General features: G+C 33.8%; 1 protein-coding gene across 7 annotated transcripts in view; it reads left to right on the top strand.

Annotated features, from left to right (window-relative positions):
• Positions 1-24377, top strand: part of BLTP1 (bridge-like lipid transfer protein family member 1) — a 208573-nt gene that overhangs the window by 50160 nt on the left and 134036 nt on the right. For all 7 annotated transcript variants that reach the window (XM_067735145.1, XM_067735146.1, XM_067735147.1 and 4 more), the window contains 9 exons: positions 2677-2833; positions 3239-3317; positions 6141-6232; positions 7546-7663; positions 13478-13633; positions 13908-14005; positions 16519-16697; positions 16863-16969; positions 17983-18188. In XM_067735145.1, coding sequence (XP_067591246.1) covers positions 2677-2833; positions 3239-3317; positions 6141-6232; positions 7546-7663; positions 13478-13633; positions 13908-14005; positions 16519-16697; positions 16863-16969; positions 17983-18188 — 1192 coding nt within the window. The remainder of the gene's footprint in view (positions 1-2676; positions 2834-3238; positions 3318-6140; positions 6233-7545; positions 7664-13477; positions 13634-13907; positions 14006-16518; positions 16698-16862; positions 16970-17982; positions 18189-24377) is intronic.

The raw sequence follows: 24377 nt of genomic DNA, 5'->3' as shown, positions 1-24377 counted from the left end.
TCCCCCCTTGGTGCCCATATGTTTGTTCTCTACATCTGTGTCTATATTTCTGCCTTGCAAACTAAATTGTTTTAAAAAGTGCTTTCTAAGCCCGGGCGCAGCAGCGAAGACCCAACGCAGCCAAAAAACACAAAATAAGTGCTTTCTACCTAGCATTGTTAGAAGAATTATATACTTTGTCAGGTACTACATTCTGTTAACCTTGGTATCTCTAGCATATAGAAATACCTGCTCCATTAAGTAGCTACTTAAATAACAGTAGTTTGGTAAATATATAAGTAAGTGTGTTATTTGAATACTTGGAGTATGCCAATACAGTACTTCATTAAGTTCTGGGTTAGATTATTAGACCCGAAGGTAAACATAGCTTAAAATTTCAGGTTAGAAAACAAGTATTTTTCAAATTACTGGATTAAAATTTTCCTTTTATAATAAAATTTTTCGTACATTAAACCATGCTATATTTACTGTGGAATAGTTGAAAATGAGGGGTTTTACATTCCCTTAAGTAACAGTTACACTTGCTATATTTGAAAGGAAAAAATTAAAGCAGTGCTTTAACACAGACACAGAATATTTTTGCATTTTAGTATTTGAATAAAGTGTGATTCTTCTTAAACTATATTTAATTGTATTGCATTAAGAGAAGTATTAGGCTATATTTACATGAAAATCCTAGCTAAAATTCTTTTAATATATAGTCATATTCACTCTTTGGGTGATCTTTGTATAATACAGAGAAATGATACTGTAGATAACATGAAAGAAAAATTTGCTTTACCAACTCCCTTCAGTAGGTCCTGCCACTGCTAGGAGAGAACAGCAATACATTTTTTAAGCTGGACTTAACAAAACCATTCAGATTTATTAAAAAGAAAGAAGAAAGAAAGAAATTTATCACATGGGTTTAGTTTCCTTGTGTGAGTAATAATAGTATTTATCTCCTCCCTTATATATGCAAATTGTGCATTTCCTCTCTTGTAGCCATTTCCTTTTCACCTTCTCCATACTGAGTTTCTAAACAAATATGAACTGTTATCAGAAATGTCCATTAGGTCATTTTTTTAGTAGCTACCTATTAGTGTAAGAAATATAGAAAGAAATCTCAACTGTTTTATTATTGGATAGTTCACTCAGCATTGTTTTTGATCTCTGATGTAGCATGACCTTATTTAGCTTATAGATTTTAATGTCAGTTCTATTACCTTTACGTGATTTTCTTTTTTTTTTAACATCTTTATTGGAGTATAATTGCTTTACAGTGGTGTGTTAATTTCTGTTGTATAACAAAGTGCATCAGCTATATGTATACATATATCCCCATATCCCCTCCCTCTTGTGTCTGAATCTTTAAGACACTCAGCTTTTCTTTTTAAGAGTTTTCATGACAGAGTTGAAATATAAACTTTATAAATTCGTGCTTACTCCTTAATGATAACTATAATAATGCAAATATCCCTGATATTGTCTGGCCTTTTATTGCTTTCATTTATATTTTCACACTTGATCTTCATAACAGTGAGAGACACAAGGACAGGTGTGGTGATCTGATTATACCTGTGAGAAAATGAAGACACAGAAATTCAGTGATTCGGGCAAGATAGTAAAGCTATAGCATCTAGAGCCAAGATTCAGACCAACCCTTCAAGTCCACTGCTCTTTTCATTATATCCTGCTACCCATTTTATAGTCCATGATCACCTAATGATCAGATGGATTCTTTGTCTTGAAAGCTTAGTTTTGTATATTTGTGTCTTAGCCAAAACATTTACAGACTTAATTTTCTTTTCGTGTCTATAATGGATCAGTTTGCAAATTTTGTTCTGTTGATCTGATTTTTCGCAATCAGTTTATTCCAAGCAGCATTTCCTGTTACTGATGACTCCTTCCTCAGCTCTTCCTATTTAAAAGTCAGAAACTGATACTTTTTCTGAATGTATGAGTAACATGCTAATTTTTAATTATATAGAAGGCTATGAATTGAAAGTTTCTTGGTTTCTTTCATGTTTGTCAAATGATATGGGGAGGCAAATACATGAGCGCCCTAGCCTCCAAACACTTGCTTCTTTTTAGAAATCTATTGCTCTTTAGACTCTTATTGTTATAACGTTGATTAATAGTGATTATGAAAATAATAGAAATACACTTTCTCCATGTGCCATGTACTGCCAAGTCTTTTTCATATATGTTGTCATTTAATTCTTGGATCTATTCTCTGAGACTGGTTATGACAATTCTCTTTTACAGGTGAGGAAGCAGGCGAGTGTCCTCAGAAAGGTTAAGTAGTAATTGTCCAGAGTGGAATGATTCTAATTAAGCCATCCCCCTTCAGCTCTTTCTTTGCCATTTGCACAATTGATATACCTGTAGAAAGTCTTTAATTTTTCACAGTATGTTTGAATAGTGCAAATTTGGTCTTACCTATGTCTTATTTGATAGTAGTATATTAAGTGCTCAAAGCTCATTGATCTCTGGAAGTATAAAACAGTCTTTCATTTTACTGAAAGGAAATTATGGTAGGTGTTATTTTGTGACTTATAATTTTTTTTCAATTTTATGTCTAATTGTTAAATAAGATAGCAGTGGTAATAGAAAGTTATAATACTGATTTTGTCTCTTATCAGAGGTAATTTTATTTGAATAACTTGTCATTATTCTTTCTTCCTCTTTATTTAGAGATTGTTTATGGAAGTTCTTCTTCCCTCCTGATTATCAAGTTCTGAAAGTCTCTGAAATTGCACAGCCTGGGAGACCAAGACAGATCCTTGCTTTTGAACTACGAATGAATATTATTGCAGATGCTACAATTGACTTGCTGTTTACCAAAAATAGGGTAATTATTGAAATAATATAGTAGCAAATCATGTGTAAAATTTGAACATTATTTTCCAGAGTATCTTTCTGGTGACTAGTCCTATACTCAGATTCATTTCTATGAGCTTCCCTGACCCCCATCCCCAATAATTGTATGTATGTTACTTTCATTAAGTGCCAAATAGTAGAAAGAAGTTAATTAATAATAATAGACCTTTATAGTATAGTCTGATTCATTTTCTCCTTTAAATCTGGCCAAACTGTTTTAGTATATTTTTGGTATAAATTTGAACTTTTGCTCTTAGGAACTTTTAATACCTATTTAATATTATTGATGATTAAATTTTATCTTTGATAACTGAAAAGTAAAGATGGGAGTGTAATTATAATAAATGTTTCATGAATTATTTTTTGCTTTTGATAGGAAACAAATGCTGTACATGTAAATGTAGGAGCTGGCTCATATTTAGAAATTAATATTCCAATGACAGTCGAGGAAAATGGTAAGCTATGATGAGTGTTTTTCTGTTTTAAGTGATTAGTAGGGGAATAATTAATATATAAATAATTATTAATCCAGTTAGACTAAAATTAATGGGGTTTTCTTTTTCAGCTTTTTATTATATTTTGATGTGCCTGTAGTTAGTAAATACTATATTATTCATGCACTTGGAGAGAAGGGAAAAGTGTTTTAATCAAGCTACGTCTTATTATTCTGTGCTTTCATTATACCTTACTCTTCTTTTGTAAGTTTGTGCGTAATTTGCTTAGTGTATGTTTTTCCTGTTAGTCTGTTGCTCTGTGAAGGCTGGTACTACGTATTTCTTTTCACTGGTGTATACCTGTGCCAAACCCAGGACCTGGCACGTGGTCCATGGGCAGAAGTAGATTGAATGACTAATAGGCTTTGTTTTAGGTTATATTGTTAGTAGATTTTTGTCAGGAAGTAACCTGGGTACTTTGAATAGCATAACTTTAAGAAAGCAGAATATTTCATATTTAAAATATTAAGTCATGCCCTGATTAGCTGTAGTTTTATCTGAGCTAAGATAATCTAAGTTCATTATGAATTTAAAATTTGGGCTCTGATACAGATTAATCAGTAACATGATTAAATACTTTATTGTTAAATTTATCAAAATATTATATAGTCTCCCTCATTTCTCCTTGTTCTTCCCATCCTCTTATTACATTTGTAATTGAGACCAGTTGAAGTGAAATTCTGCTTTATTTCTTCACTTTCTTGAGGGTATGGAGAGTAGCAACTCACCAATGTTTTTAAATTACTGAACAGCAATGTTACTATTGCTAGGTATAATTAGAATAAGTTTTATGTAATTCTTGACTCTCTTTTCTTGTTTCTGTCACTCATTTTGTTGCTACGATAAAAAGAAAACAGGCAAAGGTGTTGACTAGATTTATTAGCTTGCATAAAAAGGTAGCAGTTGAGTCTGCCTGCTTAGATAATTAATTGAAAAAGTGACTGAGAATGAGATAGTATATCTTTTCCCCGTAACTTTAGGGCTATTACACTGAAGAACTAAAACCTTATCTTAGTTACTTTTAAAAGAATAACCTAAGTCTTGAAGCAGATGCTTGAGATTCTCTAGGATTCAGAGTAGTCAGTTGGAAAGAAGCATCTTTCAGGATAGCCTTAATTACTGATATATAGGATCTGTAATTCTGTAGAGGAAGAGGCTGTTGAGGGTTGCACAGAATTGAGAATGGTTCAGTTAAGGGAGTGCTTCTGCCTTTTTTTTTTTTTTTTTTTTTGATTTATTTATTTATCTTTGGCTGCGTTGGGTCTTCGTTGCTGTGCATGGGCTTTCTCTAGTTGCAGCGAGTGGGGGCTTCTCGTTGCGAAGCACGGGCTCTAGGCATGTGGGCTTCAGTAGTTGTAGCACGCGGGCTCAGCATTTGTGGCTTGTGGGCTCTAGAGCGCAGGCTCAGCACTCGTGGTGCACGAGCTTAGTTGCTCCGCGGTATGTGGGATCTTCCCTGACCAGGGCTTGAACCCGTGTCCCCTGCATTGGCAGGCGGATTCTTAACCACTGTGCCACCAGGGAAGTCCCTCTGCCTTTTTAAACTGATGATGTATATAGGAAATAATATTTGTAAAGATTTTTGGGAGGTACATTTATTGGTGCACTGGGGTAAAGGGACCATCTGAGGACTGAGGCATCAATATCTTGAGCATATACCTATTATGAATTCATGGGAAGTGCCACAGCACACTGACTGTTGAACTGAATGAGTTAAGTGTCTAAGAAAAACCCAGTCAAGTTATTGGTAAAGGTTAGGTGGCTTTTAAGATGACTGTCTTCAAAGGGAAAAATAGACTTAGTTCTTAGACAATAACAAAATATAATTTGAAAACATTTAAAAACTGGTCCCAGAGATTCAGTTGTTTGGGGGGAAAAAAATGCCCAGAGCAGGATGCATGTTGAATTAGCCATATAAGAATGTTCATAGTGTTAGTGTTCATAGGAGGGCAGTCCATCAAGAAAAGAAGTGAAATACTCTGAACCTTTCTGCTTTTATTCAGAGTGGGGCTGTGTTGTTTGGAAACTGTCACTATGTAAGGAATAGTTTTTTTGTTTAGCAACTGTCATTACACATTTTTTTCAATAATTTATTTGTGCAATCTCCTGACTTCTCTCCTACCTATACTTGCCCTGATGGGTGGATTTTGAACAAGGATATGATATATTAGATCCATCCTATTCCCTTTTTTTTTTAATACTGTCTTTTCTACAGATTTCAGACTCTTCGAAGCCATTTAGTGAAAGGGTCTGTCCTGGGTGGTGGAGTAGATTTGGATTTCCAGCATTGCCTATCTGTAGCTATGACTAACTCAAGATTTTCTTATTGGGATATTCAAAGCCATGTTTTCAATACCTCTATAATAAAGCTGGTGTTTTAATTTCCAGAAAAAAAAAAAGAAAAAAAAAGCAACTGTCATTACTTAAGGGGTAGTTGAAAATATGTACCCTTGAGTCAGTGAAAAAAAGGACATGGGAGCAGTCTTAAATATTTGCACACTATCATTTGGAAAATAGACTTGTAGTTTTACACTGGAAAGCAGAGTCAGGATGGACCTTATATGAAGATGGAACTCTTTTCCATCAGAGCTGTCCGAAATGAGAAAGGTTACCTATTAGATAGTATACTCCACATTATTGGGGGTGTATTTAAATAGTGACTGATTACCATTTTTCAGGAATTCCTTCTTTGGGTGGTGGGGGAATTTGTTTCCAGTCCAAAATTTTTAATTATATGTATATATTTCTTTAGGTTCTTAATTTTTATGTTTTCACTTATTTTAGGTTACACCCCTGCAATTAAAGGACAACTCTTACATGTTGATGCCACTACCAGCATGCAATACCGGACTCTTTTAGAAGCAGAAATGTTAGCAGTAAGTCTAGAGTGTATGATGATATGCCTACATCCATAAAATACAAATTTGGTTTTAATTTTTTAATATAAAATTTTAATGACCAGGAGGTCATCAAATGGTCAGTCTTCTCATTCAAGAACAACCAGATGCTCTTGACCATGTTTTTGGGAAGAGGTGTAGATTTCCAATGCTGTGGACTCCCTTTGGCATCTCTCTGTTGCTCTTCTTTTGGGGGAAATGAATATAAGGCAACACTACGTGGGTTTTTGGCCTTTAGAAATGTGAAAAGTTCTCGGTGTATTGTTTTTAAACTTCATTGTATGGCTAGACTAGCTGTCTCCTATGCTGTAAGTAAGATAATTTTTTACTGTATGTTTTCTGGCCCCACCAGATTCTTTCTCAGGGCTTAATAATTCATTGTCCTTTTTTACTTGATGAATAAGGTAAAAGGAAGAAAATCTTATTGATACCCTGAATTGCTCCATATTAGAAACAGAATAAATATGGAAATGCTCATGATTGAAAACTGCAGGTCAGGAACTCATTAATCAAGCAGATTATTATTTTTTCTCAGGAACGACAGTAATAACAACAATAATAACAAAAGTCACTGCGTAGAATGGCTGATATTTAGAGAGGATTCTTTTATATTAGATGATATCATTAGGTCCTTAATTGCTTGTCTAAACAAGCATATTTATATATGATATATGTAAATTAAGAAGAAGATTTTGCAGTTACCAAGAATATAATGAATACTATAAATATGAATATTCAGCATTTTAATGAATTTCTGAGCTATTGCTGATAAATGGTGCTGTGCAATAATGGTATTCCTGGCCAGGAAGCTCTTGCCTTTGCAGAATTGCCAAGCTTTGGCAGGTGGAATATACCACAAAGCATCATGTCAGATTTATAACTACTGTGCTGTCAAATAAGAACCGAGGAGGCACTGATGGCCAAACTTCTGTGTGACAGTATGCATTGCACTCTACCCTGCCTGACCCGAGCCTCTCACTTAACAGGTTAGGTTTAAAGAAGAGTTAATGAAGTTGGCTGTTACTCTGTTTAGCTACAGTATCAAAACTGTAGCCTGATTTGTTCTTAAAGTTTTTTGGCCACATCATGGCTTAGTATTTTAAGGAGCTGGATGTAACCATGGATACTGACCTTTAGCCACAGCAATATTAAAACCTCTAAGGGACATTCTATTTGGCTCAGTAGGAAAATAAGTTTTAATTACTCACCAGTTTGTGTGAGTTCATTTCTAATGCTGTCACACAATGTCATATTTTAACCTCTGACATTTTTACTTAACATTTGATTTGCAGTTTCACATCAATGCCAGCTACCCCCGAATATGGAACATGCCACAGACATGGCAGTGTGAATTAGAGGTTTATAAAGCCACCTACCACTTCATCTTTGCACAGAAGAATTTCTTCACAGGTAATATTCTAATAAGTATAAATACAATGAGATCTGAGATTTATCATAGTGAACTTGTTTATAGTCAATAAGTTTTGCTTTTAGATTCAACATAGGGACTTGATGACACAATTCATACTTTCTTTTACACTTCTTTTGGGGCCAAGTTTATCAAAGGAAAAACTTAAATATACATGTTCTATGCTGTCTTCTAACCCAAACAAGGAAAATATGAACCCAAAATTGAGCTTAGGAGGAAGTGCAAGAACTCATTTTTGTGTCAGTCTAGTGGGGGATAAGTTGGGGAAGATGAATCAGTTTCTTTCTCTTCCTGAATTAGGCATCATTGTGGCTCTACTATTTTGTTTTAGTTAGTAATCCACAGACAGTATATTCAAATAGTCAAATACGTTATTTTTGTATTTGGAGTCCCTACTTAACTCCTTTCTGTTGGCATGTATAATTGAGTTGATGCTGTCATTAGGTGGAAAAAATTCTTTTATTTCTTGCAGCATATTATGATAGCTACTCATTATTTTATGATTATGGGAACATGTGGTCTTAGTCTCTGAATGACATAAATATTGCTACATAAAAATAAGCATTTTTTGAGCCTTTCTGTAAGAAGTTTAGCCAGAGTTGGTCTGCTTTTCTAGGATCAGTGGCTACCCCAGAACTCCTAATATTTGCTTGACTGATTGCTGCATTTATCTGTTCGTCCATCCACCCACCGATCATTTACAAGCATTCTGTGCTGAGTACTAATATTTGTGGGTATAGCAGTCATTAAGATATTCATAGGTTTCCCTGTCCTGACATTACTTACTAGCAATATGATGTTGGCCAAATTTCCTAATTGTTTAAGCTTCAGTTTCCTTATCTGTGAAATAGGGATAACAATTTCTAACCTAATTTTGCTACTGCTAGAGTTTTGACCTTTTATAATAATGCCATTACTATAATATGTTCAATCATTAGTCTTCTGTATTTGTTTTTTGCTTTGATCAGGAGCCTTATCGTGGGGATTAGATAGAATGATTCTGTATTTTTGCAGTTGTATAATTCTTCTCCAAGGCTCAAGTCAAGGTCCCAGTAGTAGAAACTTTGACAGAGTCCCTGGCAAGTTAAATTTTTGTCAGTGAAGCTGAATATTGAATAAGTACTACTTACTTCAGATTTATGAAAAAAATAATAGCTAAAACTTACAGTGTGTATTAGTGTCTGTCTCTGTTCTAAGCAGTTTCACATATTAAATCATTAAATCCTCATAATAATTCTCTGAGGTCAATTTTATTATCATTATCCTTATTTTACAGATGAGGGCAGTGAGTTACAGAGTGGTTAAGCAATTTGTCCAGGGTTACGCGACTAAGTCAAGCTAGGATTCCAACCCAAATAGTCTGGTTCAAGAATCTGTTTTTATATGGATAGCTTCTTTGCATAGTCTTTTCCTTCTCACTTAAGATTTTATCATTTCTAACTTTGCTAATCTTTTAAAATAGATTCCAGTTTCTTTCTTTCTTTTTAGACTTTTAAAATTATAAATTATTTAATTTATTTAAACTTAAAGAAAAAACCCAGTGTTTTCAAGCATTCAATACTTCACATTGTTTTTCCTCCAGAATTTCACAATCTCAGACTTTAGCAGTGCCAAGAATACTTGGAGTAGAAGTATAAATTTCTCAAAATTTAAACTTTATTTTGTAGTAGCGCTTACATTTAGATTGAATATTGTATTAGTTAAACAAGTACACATTTCCTAAATTACAATTGTGATTTTTCTTAAATTATTTTCTTTCTCTAATCTTTATGCTTATACCTATTTAACTTCACTTTTTTAGTTATTTTTTTCTAAAATTTATTTGGAGAAATTTAAAAAATATAGAAAGGTACAAAACTTAAGTTCTCATCTCCCAGATTTAACAGCTATAACATTTAGATATATTACTTCTGAAATCTTTCTAGAGTCCTTCAAAAACGTATTTATTCTTTAAAAAAGATACTATCAGAGAGTGATATTAATTTAGCCTTGGAGAGAACATACTTGGTCATAGTGTTTGAATTGCTTTTCTCTTTTCTCAGTTTTACATTTCTCTGTTGACAGATTTTTGCAGAAAATAAATTATCTATTTTGTGTGAGGGAATACCTAATATGCCTTAAGAGCCATTCTCATGCCAGTTATTAGTGGGATAAAATTGTTCTTAAGAGATTTCAATGTGGGACAGAGATCTCTTCATGATAAATACAATATAGAGCCTCAGGAATGAAAGATGTAAAACAAAGGCAAAAGTGAAGTCTTTACAGACAATAATGAAATTGACTTAGGTTTACTCTGATAATGGAAGAAGAAAATATAATGGTATTGCAAAGCCCCAGTACCAGGTGATGGACATTTTGTAGGGTGTTGGCCTATCAACTTAATTATAAAGTGAGTTGTAGGTGAGTTTTTTCCCAGACTAATATTTAGATTACCAACTTTACAACTTTTAAAATTTTATTATCAAAATGATTAAGGCTGTCATCAAGAAAGTGCTTCCAAATAAATAAATTTATTTGGTAAGACCATCTGGTAATAAGAGCAGCTTTTGGTTTAAAGAGAAATACATATCGGAAGTGGTTTTTGAGGTTCCTAGTAAAGATACTTTGTTACCATAATTTTTAATATTTGTCAGTAAAGATATTGTATAAGCTGGTAGGGAAACTATATTGCAGAATATACTGACGTTTAGATAAGATATTAAAAAAACTAATAAGACATTAAAATAGAAATTCGTTAAAAACTATAAAATTATGTTGGTTTCCTTAGATGATTAGTAGATTATTTGAATTTGTGTTTATTTTACTAGCAATTATAGCTCAGTCTTTTAGGTAGTAGTATGAAGTAGATAAATGCAACCAGTATAAGTTGAGAGTCACTTGTTAATAATGATTCAAAACAAATATAAGCCATGATCTCAAAGCAGAGAGAACTTATAGGGATAGCGCTTATGGGAATTTATTTATCAGTCTCAAGTATATTGGCATGTGTAGTACTAGACTTAGACAAATAAAACAATACATAACAGTATATATATATATATATACACACACACACACACACACACACACACACACACACATTGAGTGCAAGCATGAATTTCAAAGCTAACAAATGCATGTAAGACGTGGATACAGAGGAAATCAATATGATCTGAAGATAATTAGAGAAAGTAAGGAAGGACATTAAGATCGGAAATGGTCTTTGTAAATGAACTCAGTAATATTAACTAAAATTTGCATAGTATGTTTTCATAAAACATTCCAAAGCATGTTCATTGGTATCATCTTCACAACAACTCTGAAAAGGGATAGCTGTTATTGTTATCCTTGAGTTAACAATGAGGAAATTGAAGAAACATTCAATGACTTGGGCAGACTCATGAAGCTAGTAAGTGGAAGAGACATTTAAGAACAATTTTTTGACTGTAGTAGACTCTGTACTGTCTCTGTAGTGTCATGCTGTTGTTAAAGATGGTTAGAGTTTCTCTGCAACAAAGAGGTTACCAAAGAGTGTGTTCATTTTAGAAGGGATGAATAGTTTGAGTAAAAGTGCAGAACCAAAAATGTTTATGAGGAAGAAAAGTGTGAAAATCAGCTTGATGAATGGTGAATTTGTATTGTGTAGTTGGCTAATCCAGAGATGACTTTTGGGCATCTCTTAAGTGCTGAATGCTGTGTTAAAGAATAAAGTTAGATAGTAGGGATGCAGTCAGGTTAGTTAGGTAGGGCCGTATGTAGAAGTAAAATTTTAGAAGTAGGAGTAGATACTATAAGGTATGATGAGCTACTGTGATTGCTTGTTAAGTGAAATAAAAATATATTTAAAGTAAAATCGTTAAGTGGAAATTTCTGTTCTCTAGTCTTAGAACAGGTTAATAGCCATATATGCCTTTTATCGTTGATATAGTAAAACTGCATCTTACTAAGATTAATTTAAATTGTTATTAAAATTTGATATCAAATGTATTATTTTGCTATTTTATCAAGAGAGGAATCTAATATATGTGCACAAGTTTCTGTACATTGCAGCTAAATTTTAAATGAGTTCATATGATATTTGACTTCTGATTTCATTACTGAATCTAATATTTTTCAGTTTAAAGATATCCTTTAAAATTCAAAGGAAACTACTTTAAATATTTAATTATTTTTGCCTATTATTTTCCTTAGAATATCTTTAATACTAAGTGCTACTGTTTGTGGAGTGCTTATCTTGTGGCAGTTTCTGTGCTAAAAGTTCACATATATCATCTATATTCTCACAATAAGTCTGTGAAGTTGTCCCATTTTGTAAAAGAGAAAACCGATAACATTTCAGTCATTTGTTCAAGATCATATAACTAGTAAAATGATAAAGCCACAATTTAAACCCAGGACTGTCTGGTTGTCAGAGTTTGTGCTATAACAATGGTACTTGTAGTTGTTTCCCTCTCTCAAATACACAAAGTTCTGATTTTATAGCACTGTGTTATGTACTGTGAGCATACAAAGATGAGCTTGACACCTTTTAGGAGGAGACCATTTATTGAAGGACATCATTGCTGGGAGTATACAATCCATGCAATAATGTGAATGCCAGAGGAAAAGTAGAGGAAAGCACTGTGATAGAACAGGGCTAACATCTTTATGTAAAGACTTTTTGCCTATTGGGGTTAAAAAAAAAAAAATTAAGGTATGAAAGGATAAGCAGACTAAGAACTATGAACTATGAGCAGACTATGAACACAATTTTAAAAAACAACACTTAAACCAACAAATCAGCAATACAGTAAATCAGCAATCAACAAAGATGACTGACTATAATTCTAAGGCCAAGTCTTTGTTTTGTTCACATTGTATTCCCACAGTCTAAAACAGAATCTGGGACACAGTAGACATTCTGTAGGTATTTGTTTTGTGAATAAAACAACACGAATAATGTTCAACCCTACTTGTAATTAAGAAATTCAATTAAAGTGAGAGAGCATTTTTCAATTACCAATTATCAAGCCGCATCACCCCCACTCCCGCCTCCCCCCCCCCGCAAAAAAAATAGAGAAAGGGAGAGAGGTAGAAAGAAATATAATGCAGGAGCAGGTACAGTGAAATGGATAGTTGACCATACATTTCTAATAGGAGCATAAATGGATCTACTACTCTTGGAAAGCAGTTTTGTGATTTATAGTAGCCTTAAAAAAATTCATAAACTTTGACCTAGCAAATCCATATTTTAAATCTATCCTGAGAAAATAATCCTGAATATGTAAAATATCTTGCATGAAAATATACATGATAACATTATATATAACAGAAATTTTAAGAAAGTCTAAATATCCAAGTACAGTAAATGGTTAAGTAAATCTTTGCAAATCTTTTTAATGAACAAAATTTTTGTTAATGTGTACGAAATAACATGGCAAAATTTTGAGTTAAATGAAAAAAAGTAATATAGCTTGTATATCTAGGGTAGTGTAAAAATCTACATAGAAAAAAGAACTAGGATGAGATATATCCACAATGTTAATGTATTTTGGTAACAGAATATCAGGTAATTTTTTTTTCCTCTTATCTTCTGAAGTTTCTTTAAAAACATAATAGGTATATGAAATGCATAAAAGTTTTATTTGGAACTGTGATTAGTAAGTAAGCATTTTTACTGTCAAATCATTTAGCTACATCTTAATCAGCTTTTAATATCTTTGTATAAAAGTTCTTTTTAGATAACAATAGGAAACTTTTTGGTGTTAGAATATTTTTATTTTGTTTTCTGAATTTCTATTAATTTTACATTCTGTCTCCTACCTCAATAATTTTAGATTTAATTCAAGACTGGTCAAGCGATAGTGCTCCAGACATTTTTTCATTTGTTCCATATACATGGAATTTTAAAATCATGTTTCATCAATTTGAAATGATTTGGGCAGCTAATCAGCACAATTGGATTGACTGTTCCACTAAACAACAGGAAAATGGTAAGTACTTTTTAAAAATTAGGTTAGTATTCTGTTCATTAAGACAAATACCAACAAAGAAAACTGGTATTGATTTTTGTAGTTTTAATAGATACTAGAATTGATCTTTTTTTCCATTGTCTTATAAGACTCTCAGAGAACTATTTCAGAATTTGTATTACACTAAGCATATTAAATTTAATTTTGTTTAGGTGTGTATTTAAGGCAGTTTTTGTTTAAAATTTTTTTGAAATTAAAAGTAAATTTCTTTTTCTTTTTTTTTTTTTTTTTGCAGTGTACCTGGCAGCCTGTGGGGAAACACTAAACATTGATTTCTCTTTGCCGTTTACGGACTTTGTTCCAGCTACATGTAATACCAAGTTCTCTTTAAGAGTACGTATAATTGGATGTATTGTTTATTCCACAAGGTTTATTAGTAAGTTTGATTTCCCAGCACTTACCTTTACTCTCTCCTGCCCATCCTGTTGCCACCCTGAAGTATTTTGGTTTTCCACCATTGTTCACTAACTTCAGTGGCACAGAATTGCCTGTTCCTTTTTTGTAGTTAACTGTAATATTATGCCTTTCCCCTAAGTTCCCCAAGTTCCCCTAAGAAGTTGGGCAGTAACTTGAAAAGATATGTGTACCCCAGTATTCATAGCAGCATTATTTATGATAGCCAAGATATGGAAGTGACCTCAGTGCCCATTGACAGATGAATGGTTAAAGAAGATGTGACATATATACTCACTGGAGTATTACTCAGCCATAAAAAAGAATGAGACCTTGCCATTTATGACATGGATGACCTGGAGGGGTATTATGCTTAGTGAAATCAGTCAAACAGAGAAAGACAAATACTGTATGTTTTCACTTATATTTGGAATCTAAAAAACAAAACAAGTGAACAGATAAAACAGATAAAACAGAAATGGACTTCCAGATACAGAAAACAAACTAGTGGTAACCAGAGGGGGGAGGGGAAGGAGGAGGGGTAAAGTAGGTGAAGGAGATTAAGAGATATAAACTACCAGTTATAAAATAAGTCATGGGGATGTAATGTACTGGGAATATAGTCAATATTTTATAATAACTTTGTATTGATATAGCATGTAATCCATAAAAACACTGAATTGTGTTATGTGACTGAAATGAATATAATATTGTAAATCAACTATACTTCTTTAAAAAAAAAAAGCTGGGCAAAAATAATTCCTTGAGTCGATTATTTTGTTAGAGCTCATTTCTGACCTCTGTGACTAATCTATATGTTCTCTTTAGAACTTATTCTAGCTCTAATATTAGTCTGTGAACTGGATTTTACATTTCTCTATACAGTTGACGAACAATGTGGAGGTTAGGGACGCTGACCCTCCCTGCCATCATAAATTTGTGTGCAACTTAGAGTCAGTTCTCCTTATATCCTCCATATCCTTGGTTCCTCTGTATCTGAGGTTCAGCATCTGCAGATTCAACCAACCACAGATTGTGTAGGACTGTAATATTTACTGTTGAAAAAACATCCATGTGTAAGTGGCCTGTGCAGTTCAAACCTGTGATGTTCAAGGGTCAGCTGTATTTCATTCCTAATTTTAATCATGAATTCAATGAATAAACCCTGTGATCCAAAAGCCAGCTCTTAGGAGTTCAGAATTCATGGTACACCTAACTTTAAGGTATACAACATTAGTAGTTGTAGTATTGATGGAGGTTATGAAGGTAAAAAATAGCAACAATAATAAGAGCAGCCAGCAAGTATTAACATCTTCTTTGTGCCAGACACTTCTCTAAGTGCTTTATGTGTAGTAACTCATTTATTCATTCTCAGAACAACCCTCTTGAAGTAGTTGTTGTTATTATCTGCATTTACAGAATAGGAAACTGAGGAGGCAAGTTTATGTAACTTGTCATATAGCTAGTGAGTGGCCAAGTTAGAATTCGAGCCCAGGCAGTATAGTTTAGGGCTCCACTCTTTTAACCACCCCACTGTGCTGCCTGTTAAGAAACCAAGCATCAAAATGAGCAAAGATTCAGGGACCTATAAGGAAAAAAAGTGAAACTCAGTGAAGATCCTTTGATATAATTCTTAAAAGGCAGTTGAGGAACCAAGACTTACTAGAATCAAAATAGACAATCATATTTTTAAAAATACAGAACATATTCCACCTAAGCTTATATTAGCTGATTTTTAATTTTTTTTTACTGAGTTACGTGCAAAATATCCAAGGAAATCCATGGAAGATAATTTTCTTACTGTTTTCTAGAAACTGTGCTGTTTATTTCCCTGATTTTTTTTTTTACTTTCTTTGAGATTTTATTTTTATTATTATCTTTTTTAAAGAAGGTTAATTAATTAATTAATTTGTTATTTTTGGCAGTGTTGGGTCTTCGTTGCTGTGCGTGGGCTTTCTCTAGTTGCGGAGAGCAGGGGCTACTCTTTGTTGTGGTGCACGGGCTTCCCATTGCGGTGGCTTCTCTTATTGTGGAACATGGGCCCTAGATGTGCGGGCTTCAGTAGTTGTGGCACTCGGCCTCCGTAGTTGTGGCTTGCAGGCCCTAGAGCACAGGCTCAGTAGTTGTGGCACACAGGCTTAGTTGCTCCGTGGCATGTGGGATCTTCCTGGACCAGGGCTTGAACCCCTGTCCCCTGAATTGGCAGGCGGATTCTTAACCACTGCGTCACCAGGGAAGTCCCTTTCTTGACTTTCTAAGCAGAATTTAGTTTCAGTCAATGTAAGATCTTATTCCAGTTACTTACCTGATTATTCAATGTAAAACCTGCCATTTCAAATTTATGTTTATTTTCTGTTTAATTGATTATTATAGATAAGCTTGCCTGTAAATAGTAACCTAACAAATTTATGTACCTATTTTGTTACTTTGGGTTATTATAAATTATTTTTTAGGGAGAAGATGTTGATCTTCATTTGTTTCTACCAGATTGCCACCCTAGTAAATATTCATTATTTATGCTGGTAAAGAATTGCCACCCAAATAAAATGACTCATGATACTGGTATTCCTGCTGAATGTCAAAGTGGCCAGAAAACAGTGAAACCAAAATGGCGGAACATTACTCAAGAAAAGTAAGTACTTAATATTAGTGATCTAAGTATTTTGTGTTTATGTGGAGAAATTATTCTTCTAATTCTTTAAAAGAATGACAGTAAAACTTGATTATCTGTAACTGGTGTCTGTATACAATCAAAGGAATGAGTACCAGACTAGAAACTTTATTTTTATCTTCAAAGGGCTGGTTGGGTTGAATGCTGGACTGTCCCAAGTGTCATGCTTACAATTGATTACACATGGCATCCAATTTATCCACAAAAAGCAGATGAACAGCTAAAACAGTCATGTAAGTGTTTTTATATAATTTGTACGTTGAAATATCTAGTGTTATAATTGATAAACATCAAAGATATAAGGAGAAATTAAAAATATTTGGAAATGCATCTATTGGCAATTTTATACATTTAAAATCTTTTAAGGATTTTGGTATAATTACAGCTAACTTTTCATTGAGCATTTACTATATATCAAGTACTATATCAAATACTATATATATCAAATACTAGGCCAAGCTGTTTCCTGGTTTACTTTATCTCATTTAACTCTTCAAGCAACTGTGTGAGATAGATGTTATAATTATTATTGTCATTGTAGAGTTGAGGAAATATGCTCAGAGAAAGTAAGTAATTTTCTCAAGGTCTGCTGAGCTAGAAGAAGCAGAGCTGGAGTATGAAGTTAGGTATATGTAAATCTATATATTTAAAGCGCTTGATTTTGTGAAATGTTAGTTTCTTTAATGCATTTTGACAACTGTCATATCATTTATAGTCTACCTGAGGCTTAAGTGCTGCTTTATTTGGATCCAAAGTGGAATTAGAGTCAAGTGATATTTTCTGTGTATTTTTCCAGTGAGTTAAGTTTTTAAGAATAGTTTTTGTAACTTTCTCATATGTATACGTTGATAATGTCACACTGCATTTGAATAGCTGTTTATGTGAAAGTAACTTTATAGTTTAATGCCTAAGTATAGTTAAAGCCTAATTGTGACCCAGATTTACAGAATATTGACAGAACTTGATGAGAATGTTGCCTTTGTTGATGGGAACTTTTCATCGATTTTTTAAAGTTTGATTTATGTATTTTTATACATATTTCAATGAAGTCCATACTTTATTGCATTCTTAACTAGTAATCTTTCAGGTTTGTTTTCATTATATACTACAGATATTTTAGCAGCATTAGTTGCTTTCATATTTGCAAAATAGAATTTCTTAGTGACTAGTTCTTTGAAGAACTTTTAAGAGGTGCTTTCCTCCCTCACCCCTCAAACATTATTCTTTTTTCCTCAATTTATTCCAGTGTCAGAAATGGAAGAAACAATGCTATCTGTATTAAGGCCATCCCAGAAAACAGACAGAGTTGTTTCTTCTCCCTCTACTTCTTCACGTCCACCTATTGATCCCTCAGAACTTCCACCTGATAAACTTCATGTAGAAATGGAACTTTCTCCAGATTCTCAGATAACTCTCTATGGACCTCTATTAAATGCCTTTCTATGTATAAAGGTAAGATTTAAAAGAACCTCCTTTTTTTTTTTTTTTTTGCGGTATGCGGGCCTCTCACTTTTGTGGCCTCTCCTGTGCAGAGCACAGGCTCCGAATGCGCAGGCTTAGCGGCCATGGCTCACGGGCCCAGCCACTCTGCGGCATGTGGGATCTTCCCGGACCGGGGCACGAACCCATGTCCCCTTCATCGGCAGGTGGACTCTCAACCACTGCACCACCAGGGAAGCCCTAATATCAGTTTGAATACTACTAGAGAAGTATTAACTCTGTTTTTGCATTACCACATGTACATTGAACCTCAATTTTTTTAACTAAAAAAATAACATAGTAATACATAAACAAAAAAAAAGAGGACTATAACAAAGAACACAGAGAAAGAAAGACATACGTTTGTTTTAGACTTCTTTATAAATTCTGTTCCATATATGTTACCCATGTTGATAGTTTATTATGTTTTGATGCAGACTATGCATTATAGACTTTACAACAACTTTTTAGTAGTGTCGAAAGTTTGTTGTGCTAAATATTTGTATTTATATTCATCAAGTTAATTCAGAACTTGTATGAAGTGTCTACTGAAACAAATTTAAAATTTTTAAGTTTTGACATATTTTATAAAATAACTTCTAACCCAATGAACTCTCTGCTTCCTTTTATTAGGAATATATGTCACATGTAACTCTCTAAGTTGTTTTTTTGTTGTTTTGTTTGTTTGTTTATTTTTGGCTTAGTGTCATGCTGACATGGAGATGTAATCCTGTCTTAAATGTCTCTTACTTTTTTTCATTAGTTTTAATGTATAACTTATGTTCTACTTAGTATCAGTGTTAGAACTTTAAAACTTTCTGGAAGTTCAGTTTGACACATGTATTATGTATGTATGTATATATAAAAGAAAACAGAGAATACAAAAACTCATGTAACTGAGATTATATTTTTCTTAGTTATTGAAATTAAACATCAAGAAATTCTAAAGGATACATCACTAGAAAAAAAAAATTGCCCTGTATTTATTTGACTGTAAAACTGACTTCCACAAAATCCCCAATAGAAACTAGGCCTGGCATTATTATTACAAAGAATGCTAAGAAGAGTATTTAGTGAATGTGCATTGTAATTTATGAGGACACTTTATGGAAATGAGAGGTCTTCTGAAGATGTAGACTACATAGCAACTCTAAGTGTCAGGCCAAAGTCCTTTCAGTAATATTAAAATTTCATGTTATTTCTTATGTTGCAGACATAAGGTTGGATAACAGTACCCCTTATATTACTTTTATGGATTGACTTCTGTGAGTCTTATTACATTTATTCTTTTTTTTGATTTTTATATATTTTATATATATGCTCTATTTTTTTTTACATCTTTATTGGAGTATAATTGCTTTACAATGGCGTGTTAGTTTCTGCTTTATAACAAAGTGAATCAGTTATACATATACATATGTTCCCATATCTCTTCCCTCTTGCATCTCCCTCCCTCCCACTCTCCCTATCACACCCCTCTAGGTGGTCACAAAGCACCGAGCTAATCTCCCTGTACTATGCGGCTGCTTCCCACTAGCTATCTATTTTAATTTTGGTAGTGTATATATGTCCATGCCACTCTCTCACTTTGTCACAGCTTGCCCTTCCTGCTCCCCATATCCTAAAGTCCATTCTCTAGTAGGTCTATGTCTTTATTCCTGTCTTACCCCTAGGTTCTTCATGACATTTTTTTTTCCCCTTAGATTCCATATATATGTGTTAGCATACAGTATTTGTCTTTCTCTTTCTGACTTACTTCACTCTATATGACAGACTCTAGGTCCATCCACCTCACTGCAAATAACTCAATTTCGTTTCTTTATATGGCTGAGTAATATTCCATTGTATATATGTGCCACATCTTCTTTATCCATTCATCCGATGATGGACACTTAGGTTGTTTCCATCTCCTGGCTATTGTAAATAGAGCTGCAATGAACATTTTGGTACATGACTCTATTTGAATTATGGTTTTCTCAGGGTATATGCCCAGTAGTGGGATTGTTGGGTCATATGGTAGTTCTATTTGTAGTGTTTTAGGGAACCTCCATACTGTTCTCCATAGTGGCTTTACCAGTTCACATTCCCACCAGCAGTGCAAGAGTGTTCCCTTTTCTCCACACCCTCTCCAGCATTTATTGTTTGTAGATTTTTTGATGATGGCCATTCTGACTGGTGTGAGATGATATCTCATTGTAGTTTTGATTTGCATTTCTATAATGATTAATGATGTTGAGCATTCTTTCATGTGTTTGTTGGCAATCTGTATGTCTTCTTTGGAGAAATGTCTGTTTAGGTCTTCTGCCCATTTTTGGACTGGGTTGTTTTTTTTTTTAATTATTGAGTTGCATGAGCTGCTTGTAAATTTTGGAGATTAATCCCTTGTCAGTTGCTTAACTTGCCAATATTTTCTCCCATTCTGAGGGTTGTCTTTTGGTCTTGTTTATGGTTTCCTTTGCTATGCAAAAGCTTTGAAGCTTCATTAGGTCCCATTTGTTTATTTTTGTTTTTATTTCCATTTCTCTAGGAGGTGGGTCAAAAAGGATCTTGCTATGATTTATGTCATAGAGTGTTCTGCCTATGTTTTCCTCTAAGAGTTTGATAGTGTCTGGCCTTAAATTTAGGTCTTTAATCCATTTTGAGTTTATTTTTGTGTATGGTATTAGGGAGTGTTATAATCTCATACTTTTATATGTACCGTCCAGTTTTCTCAGCACCACTTATTGAAGAGGCTGTCCTTTCTGCACTGTACATTCCTGCCTCCTTTATCAAAGATAAGGTGACCATATGTGCATGGGTTTATCTCTGTGCTTTCTATCCTGTTCCATTGAGCTATATTCCTCTTTTTGTGGCAGTACCATACTGTCTTGATTACTGTAGCTTTGTAGTATAGTCTCAAGGCAGGGAGCCTGATTCCTCCAGCTCTGTTTTTCATTCTCAAGATGGCTTTGGCTATTCAGGGTCTTTTGTGTTTCCATACAAATTGTGAAATTTTTTGTTCTAGTTCTGTGAAAAATGCCATTGGTAGTTTGATAGGGATTGCATTGAATCTGTAGATTGCTTTGAATAGTAGAGTCATTTTCACATTGTTGATTCTTCCAATCCAAGAACATGGTATATCTCTCCATCTATTTGTATCATCTTTAATTTCTTTCATCAGTGTCTTATAATTTTCTGCATACAGGTCTTTTGTCTCTTTAGGTAGGTTTATTCCTGGATATTTTATTCTTTTTGTTGGAATCGTAAATGGGAGTGTTTTCTTAATTTCACTTTCAGATTTTTCATCATTAGTGTATAGGAATGCAAGATATTTCTGTGCATTAGTTTTGTATCCTGCTACTTTCCCAAATTCATTAACTAGCTCTAGTAGTTTTCTGGTAGCATCTTTAGGATTCTCTCTATATAGTATCATGTCACCTGAAAAGCAGTGGCAGCTTTACTTCCTCTTTTCCGATTTGGATTCCTTTTATTTCCTTTTCTTCTCTGATTGCTGTGGCTAAAACTTCCAAAACTATGTTGAATAAGAGTGGTGAGAGTGGGCAACCTTGTCTTCTTCCTGATCTTAGTGGAAATGATTTCAGTATTTCACCATTGAGGACGATGTTGGCTGTGGGTTTGTCATATATGGCCTTTATTATGTTGAGGAAAGTTCCCTCTATGCATACTTTCTGGAGGGTTTTTATCATAAATGGGTGTTGAATTTTGTCAAAAGCTTACTCTGCATCTATTGAGATGATCATATGGTTTTTCTCCTTCAATTTGTTAATATGGTGTATCACGTTGATTTATTTGCATATATTGAAGAATCCTTGCATTCCTGGAATAAACTCCACTTGATCATGGTGTATGATCCTTTTAATGTGCTGTTGGATTCTGTTTGCTAGTATTTTGTTGAGGATTTTTGCATCTATGTTCATCAGTGATATTGGCCTGTAGCTTTCTTTCTTTGTGACATCTTTGTCTGGTTTTGGTATCAGGGTGATGGTGGTCTCATAGAATGAGTTTGGGAGTGTTCCTACCTCTGCTATATTTTGGAAGAGTTTCAGAAGGATAGGTGTTATCTCTTCTCTAAATGTTTGATAGAATTTGCCTGTGAAACCATCTGGTCCTGGGCTTTTGTTTGTTGGAAGATTTTTAATCACAGTTTCAATTTAAGTGCTTGTGATTCGTCTGTTCATATTTTCTATTTCTTCCTGGTTAAGTCTTGGCAGGTTGTGCATTTCTAAGAATTAGTCCATTTCTTCCCGGTTGTCCATTTTATTGGCATAGAGTTGCTTGTAGTAATCTCTCATGATCGTTTGTATTCCTGCAGTGTCAGTTGTTACTTCTCCTTTTTCATTTCTAATTCTATTGATTTGAGTCTTCTCCCTTTTTTTCTTGATGAGTCTGGCTAATGGTTTATCAATTTTGTTTATCTTATCAAAGAACCAGCTTTTAATTTTATTGATCTTTGCTATCGTTTCCTTCATTTCTTTTTCATTTATTTCTGATCTGATCTTTATGATTTCTTTCCTTCTGCTAACTTTGGGGTTTTTTTGTTCTTGTTTCTCTCATTGCTTTAGGTGCAAGGTTAGGTTGTTTATTGGAGATGTTTCCTGTTTCTTAAGGTAGGATTGTATTGCTATAAACTTCCCTCTTAGAACTGCTTTTGCTGCATCCCATAGGTTTTGCGTCGTCTGTCTCCTTTGTCATTTGTTTCTAGGTTTTTTTTGATTTCCTTTTTGATTGCTTCAGTGATTACTTCGTTATTAAGTAGTGTATTGTTTAGCCTCCATGTGTTTGTACTTTTTACAGATCTTTTCCTGTAATTGATATCTAGTCTCATAGCAGTGTGGTCAGAAAGATACTTGATACGATTTCAATTTTCTTAAATTTACCAAGGCTTCATTTGTGACCCAAGATATGATCTATCCTGGAGAATGTTCCATGAGCCCTTGAGAAAAATGTGTATTCTGTTGTTTTTGGATGGAATGTCCTATAAATATCAGTTAAGTCCATCTTGTTTAATGTGTCATTTAAAGCTTGTGTTTCCTTATTTATTTTCATTTTGGATGATCTGTCCGTTGGTGAAAGTGGGGTGTTAAAGTCCCCTACTAAATATGTGTGACTGTCAATTTCCCCTTTTATGGCTGTTAGTATTTGCCTTTTGTATTGAGGTGCTCCTCTGTTGGGTGCATAAATATTTACAATTGTTATATCTTCTTCTTGGATCGATCCCTTGATCATTATGTAGTGTCCTTCTTTGTCTCTTGTAATAGTCTTTATTTTAAAGTCATTTTGTCTGATTTGAGAATTGCTACTCCCGCTTTCTTTTGATTTCCATTTGCATGGAATATCTTTTTCCATCCCCTCACTTTCAGTCTGTATGTGTCCCTAGGTCTGAAGTGGGTCTCTTGTAGACAGCATATATATGGGTCTTGTTTTTATATCCATTTAGCCAGTCTGTGTCTTTTGGTGGGAGCATTTAATCCATTTACATTTAAGGTAATTATCGTTATGTATGTTCCTATTCCCATTTTCTTAACTGTTTTGCGTTTGTTATTGTAGGTCTTTTCCTTCTCTTGTGTTTCTTGCCTAGAGAAGTTCCTTTAACATTTGTTGTAAAGCTGGTTTGGTGGTGCTGAACTCTGTCAGCTTTTGCTTGTTTGTAAAGGTTTTAATTTCTGCATCCAATCTGAATGAGATCCTTGCTGGGTAGAATAATCTTGGTTGTAAGGTTTTCTCCTTCATCACTTTAAATATGTCCTGGCAGTCCCTTCTGGCTTGCAGAGTTTCTGCTGAAAGATCAGCTGTTAACCTTATGGGGATTCCCTTGTGTGTTATTTTTCCCTTGCTACTTTTAATATGTTTTCTTTGTATTTAATTTTTGACAGTTTGATTAATATGTGTCTTGGCGTATTTCTCCTTGGATTTATCCGGTATGGGACTCTCTGTGCTTCCTGGACTAGATTAACTATTTCCTTTCCCATATTAGGGAAGTTTTCAACTATAATCTCTTCAAATATTATCTCAATCCCTTTCTTTTTCTCTTCTTCTTCTGGGACCCATATAAGTTGAATGTTGGTGCATTTAATGTTGTCCCAGAGGTCTCTGAGACCATCCTCAGTTCTTTTCATTCTTTTTTCTTTATTCTGCTCTGTAGTAGTTATTTTCACTATTTTA

The sequence above is a fragment of the Pseudorca crassidens genome, chromosome 4 (genome assembly GCF_039906515.1).
Source record: "Pseudorca crassidens isolate mPseCra1 chromosome 4, mPseCra1.hap1, whole genome shotgun sequence".
NCBI classification, from domain to species: domain Eukaryota; kingdom Metazoa; phylum Chordata; class Mammalia; order Artiodactyla; family Delphinidae; genus Pseudorca; species Pseudorca crassidens.
Note: the sequence above shows the minus strand (reverse complement) of the source record. Positions and strands in the feature narration are given on the sequence as shown.